This window comes from Corythoichthys intestinalis, chromosome 10 (assembly GCF_030265065.1).
Source record: "Corythoichthys intestinalis isolate RoL2023-P3 chromosome 10, ASM3026506v1, whole genome shotgun sequence".
NCBI lineage: Eukaryota > Metazoa > Chordata > Actinopteri > Syngnathiformes > Syngnathidae > Corythoichthys > Corythoichthys intestinalis.
In genome coordinates, this window is record NC_080404.1 from 55,772,090 (window position 1) to 55,778,089 (window position 6,000).

At 41.5% G+C, this 6,000-nt stretch overlaps 1 protein-coding gene across 1 annotated transcript in view; it reads right to left on the reverse strand.

The window, feature by feature from the left end:
- The window catches only part of LOC130923356 (beta-1,4-galactosyltransferase 3-like), a 38,859-nt gene extending 34,902 nt beyond the window's left edge, over positions 1–3,957 (reverse strand). Inside the window, exon 1 of the mRNA XM_057849018.1 lies at positions 3,899–3,957. Coding sequence (XP_057705001.1) covers positions 3,899–3,917 — 19 coding nt within the window. The 5' untranslated portion in view covers positions 3,918–3,957. The remainder of the gene's footprint in view (positions 1–3,898) is intronic.
- Positions 3,958–6,000: the final 2,043 nt, after the last annotated feature.

Sequence of the window (6,000 nt, forward strand, 5' to 3'; positions counted from 1 at the left end):
AACAGGAAGTGACCCCTAAATGCCCCAAAATCAACAGGAAGTAACTAATTAAAACAGGAAGTGACTATAAATTCCCCAAAATCAACAGAAAGTGTCCTTTAGTTGCCCCATAATCAACAGGAGGTAACTAATTAAAACAGGAACTGACCCCTAAATACCCCAAACTCAACAGGAAGTGACCACTGGTTGACCCAAAGTTAACAGGAAAGAACTAATTAAAACCGGAAGTGGCCCATAGATGCCCATGAATCATCAGGAAGTAACTTCTTACATCAGGAAGTGATCCCAACTCTCCCAAAATCAACAGGAACTTATCCCTAGTTGACCCAAAATGAACAGGAAGTAATTAAATAAACCAGGACGCGACCCCTAAATGCCCCAAAATCAACAGGAAGTAACTAATTAAAACAGGACGGGACCCCTAAATGCCCCCAAATCAACAGGAAGTAACTAATTAAAACAGGAAGTGACTATAAATTCCCCAAAATCAATAGAAAGTGACCCCTAGTTGCCCCATAATCAACAGGAAGTAACTAATTAAAACAGGAGTGGCCCATAGGTGACCATAGATCAACAGGATGTAACTTTTTAAATCAGAAAGTGACCCCAAATGTCCCAAAATCAACAGGAAGTGACCCCTAGATACCCCAAAATCAACAGGAAGTCACTCATTAAAACAGGAAGTGACCATAAACTCCCCACAATTACCATGAAGTGACCCCTAGATGATCCAAAATCAACAGGACATAATTAATTAAAACAGGAAGACACCCCAAAATCAACAGGAAGTGACATCTAGATGCCCCGAAATGAACAGGAAGTAACTGATTAAAACAGAGGGTGACCCCCTAAATACCCCAAAATCAACAGGAAGTGACCCCAAAATGCTCCAAAATCAACAGAAAGTAACTAACTGAAACGAAAGTGGATCCTACAAGCCCCAAAATCAACACAACTAACTAATTATAACAGGAAGTGCCTATAAATTCCCCAAAATCAATAGAAAGTGACCCCTAGTTGCCCCATAATAAACAGGAGGTAACTAATTAAAACAGGAAGTGGCCCATAGATGACCATAGATCAACAGGATGCAGGGGTCGCATTAACTGGAAATTTTCCGTCGTTGACCAGTTTTTTAAAACGGTGACGGAAAAAACTGAAGTCCGTCAGTCATTTTGACAGGTTGCAATTGACACCCCAGACCACAGGGTGGCATATTAATTAGCTATTGTCTCTCTTAATGCATGACGTCGTTGGCTATTCTGTCAGAATATTGTAGCGTCACCGTGGTCTGGCGGCAGCACCGTGATTGACACATCAACGCGAGGTTCTTATTGGTGCACCCGGTGTGCCAGCGCGTCATCCAATTGGTGGACTAGATTGCCGCCTCCTTCCCCTTCCGTTTCCGCCTGTTTACCATTGAGTCAATGGCGGTGGAATCGAAGTTGGAAGGTCTTTATACAAGATCCCGGGAATGTTATTTTGATGTAGGCGGGTGGAGAACCAAGCCAAGGCCTCCATGCTTCGTACCATGTCGATTTCCAAACCATGGGTGCTCGTACTCGTCATACAGGTGTGAGGGAAGGAGATGTACAAAACTGACAGCTCCAGCAGTCATGCCCCCGCTGTTATGGAAGGTAATGTGCTCTAAAAATACGAAACCTAAAATCTGGCGCATGAAACGACTTGTTGCCTTTGCTATTGATATTACGATGATGATTGTAATTACGAAGTTTCATTGTTTTTACAACAACTAGCTTCTGCTACTGCTGCTATCCGCCTGTTGCTAATCGTGTTTGAATGCACCGCATAAATCAAGTGTTACAAGTTTTTATTCGCTTGTTTCCAGCTGGGAAACGCTGTTATAAAAGGGAAGACAACTTGTACGTTGATGGACATATATCGTTTGCGTTCCACAATGATGACAGCTCGACTCCCGGGAGAGGCCGAGAGAGAGGCAGGAATTGTGACAGACGGTGGTTCGCCGAGATCGCCGTGATCCAACTACGAACTTGTGAACGGCAGCATCTTTAAATATATGCTATTGGAGCTGGAATTACCGAGGACGGGAAAAAAGCACATCTAAATGCCGCCGAGGGCCTCCGTGATGTCGCTATTTGTTCACGAGGCTCCGGAGCTCTGCGGTCTGATATCACATTCTCGTATGCTATTTTTGCAATACTTTTATAAATGTGATTTATTGGCCTGTTTTGGAGTACACCAATCGTTTTAAAAAAACAAGAAATGGAATCATGTCTAAATGTTTTATTGCGATCAATGCCTGCAATAAAAAAAAAAAAAAAAAAGAATGACATACTGTGTTAACATCATATGTACATAACCTTGTAGCATTTCCTTGTAACAAAACAATCTATGTCAGCCCAAATGTAATATAACTTGTAATTTCACCACATTTTGGTCACTAATGGCCGTAGTATCAATCCATTCCTCACGTTAACACAGGCTGACCGTTGTTAATAATTTTGTCCACGAATGATCAACGAAGTGACACGAACTGCTATCCAATCTCTTCTACGTGTCATCAAGGTCGTGCTGAATCAATTTTTGAAGATTCCATGGGTTGCTCTGGCTTGATTTCGTAGTTTTATCGTCGTCAATACACTGCTAATACACTGCTACTCAACCGGACCGGAAGTGCGAAGCAGACATTTTCCTAGATGGCGGCGCCCATATTTCGCTCAGGAAACTTGTCTATAGACCCCAATCACATGACGTCACAACTCCGCCCCCTGACTGGAGCAGCCATATTGTCCGTCAGCTCGTCGTGTTTACACATTACCGCTACGTACATGCCTCCTATTACGGCGTGTTTTTCTGCTCGTTAACATTAATAATCAAAATGGCGAATGCGTGTGTGGCGGTCGGTTGCAGTAACAGAGAAGATAGACGGAGAGACTTGAAGTTCTACCGTATTCTGAGAGACCCGAAGAGGAGAGCGAGATGGACTGCTGTAATTCGACAAGAAATCGGGGCACCAAACGATCACCACAGACTATGTAGTAGTCATTTTATATCTGGTAAGATGCATTTAATATATATTTAGAAGATTTTGGGCTGACAACCACAATTAAGATCATTGTGTGACGTTGGTGATTCTTTGGGAGTGGAGTTGTTTTGTTGGTGTTGTTGGCGGTAAGCAGAGTAAAAAGAGGGAGGAAAATACAACTTCAGTGTCTTAATTTTTCGCCGCCAAGCAAGCGTTACAAAATTTAAAATGAATGAAAACTAAATACTATTGAATATGTCATCATTATCATTTTAAAAAATTCAGTGACTGGTAAAAATAGATTATGACCGGATTTTTATGACCCTGTCAGTCAAAATGACAGACAACGAAAATGTCTAGCGCAACCTCTGACAGGATGTAACTTTTTAAATCAGGAAGTGACGCCAGATGTCCCAAAATCAACAGGAAGTGACCCCTAGATACCCCATAATCAACAGGAAGTAACTAAGTAAAACAGGAAGTGACCATGAATTCCCCCAAATCAACATTAAGTGACCCTTAGATGACCCAAAATCAACAGGACATAATTAATTAAAACAGGGAGAGACCCCTAAATTCCCCAAAATCAACAGGATGTGACATCTAGATGCCCCAAAATGAAAAGGAAGTAACAAATTAAAACAAGTGACCCCTAAATACCATAAAATCAACAGGAAGTGACCCCTAAATCAACAGAAAGTAACTAACTAAAACAAAAGTGGCCCCTACAAGCCCCAAACTCAACAGGAAGTAACTAATTAAAAACAGGAAGTAACCCCCTAACCCCAAAATCAACAGGAAGTGACCCTAGTTGCCCCAAAATCAAGAGGAAGTAACTCATTAAAAACAGGAAGTGGCTCCTAAATCAACAGGAAGTGACAGACTTCTCACCTCTTCCACAGATCGTCATCCTCTCCGCCCCAGCCCCAAAACTTGTTGGAGTAGCCGTTCATCCTCTTGAAGTGGTCCGGCGCCATTGCCACCACTCCGCCGAAAAGCGATTCGTACGGCAGCCTAGGAGGGATCAGAGCACTCTTCAAAATTTGGCGCATACCACCGAGGACATCGGGCCAAACACAGAAAGGAGCCAAACCAGATTGAGGTACCACAGAAAAGTCCTACTATTACGAGATGAAAGTGACGTTATATGTTTGGCTAACGTAGCTAAATTAGCGGCTACGTACTTGACGTAGCTCCTAGCTGACGTACGTCACAGCTAATTTAGCTACACTAGCTGGACTGCATCCATAAACAGAATGACTTTTTTCTCGTACAAATACCGTCTTGGCCCGAATACAAGACGGCCCTGATTTTAAGACGACCCCTTCTTTTTCAAGACCCAAGTTTGAAAAGAGACTTTTGAACACCAAATTCATTTTTATACATAAAATAATTACAGTACATCCGAAACAAATTATTATAACAACATATTTGAGAGAAAAAGCATGTTATTTTGCCTCATTCAAATCTTAATATCTGAACATTTACAGTGGGGCAAATAAGTATTTAGTCAACCACTAATTGTGCAAGTTCTCCCACTTGAAAATATTAGAGAGGCCTGTAATTGTCAACACGGGTAAACCTCAACCATGAGAGACAGACTGTGGAAAAAAAAAAAAACAGAAAATCACATTGTTTGATTTTTAAAGAATTTATTTGCAAATCATGGTGGAAAATAAGTATTTGGTCAATACCAAAAGTTCATCTCAATACTTTGTTATGTACCTGTTGAGTTAATTATCGAGAGTTGATTGATTATTTGCTTGATTGGTTGAATATCTGCTTGTGCTTATACATACCTAATACATACATAATACTATTGCATAATAATATTTTTCTTATTGATATAACCAGTAAATGATTATTGCTTGCTATACTAGGGTGCAGTATAATGTTTAAGTGTTACAAAGAGCAAAGAGGGTCGGGATGACAACTGCCTTGCTTCATGGCTGCAACATTGCGTAACTAGACCTTCTAGGACATCTTCAGCGTCTTACGTCTAGACTTTCGTCTAGACCTTCGAGGACAATTTTCCATCCGAGGACATCTTCCATGGCCGCAGCGTTGCATAACTGAAGTGTCTGGGTCATTCTGACCATTGTTTACATGAGCCTTTGCTTACATACGTGTACTTACTTAGTTCCACCTACATGCTCACACCAGGGGTCGCGTTAAGCGGATATTTTCCGTCGTTGACCGGTTTTTTAAAACGGTGACGGAAAAAACTGAGCATATTAGCTATTGTCTCTCTTAATGCATGACGTCGTTGGCTCTTCTGTCAGAATATTGTAGCGTCACCGGGGTCTGGCGGCGGCACCGTGATTGACACATCAACGCGAGGTTCTTATTGGTGCACCCGGTGTGCCAGCGCGTCATCCAATCACCCAATCACATGACGTCACAACTCCGCCCCCCTGACCGGAGCCGCCATATTGTGTGTCAGCTTACCGCGACGTACATGCCTCCTATTACGGCGTGTTTTTCTCCTCGTTAATATTAATAATCAAAATGGTGAAGATGAGAGCGAGATGGACTGCTGTAATTCGACAAGACGTCTGGGCACCAAACGATCACCACGGACTATGTAGTAGTCTTTTTATATCTGGTAAGATGCATTTAATATATATTTAGAAGATTTTGGGCTGACAACCACAATTAAGATCATTGTGTGACGTTGGTGATTGGGGTCTATATCGTTGCCTCTTTTTCTTTTGGGGCGGAGTTGTTGGTAAACAGAGTAAAAAGGGAGAAAAATACCACGACTTCCGTGTCTAATTTTTCGCCGCCAAGCAAGTGTTACAATATTAATTAAAAATGAATGAAAACTAAATACCATCGAATATGTCATCATTATCATTTAAAAAATTTAAGTGACGGGTAAAAATAGACTATGACCGGATTTTTATGACCCTGTCAGTCAAAATGACAGACAACGAAAATGTCTAGCGCAACCTCTGGCTCACACATATCCAACCAAAATCACATGGGTATCT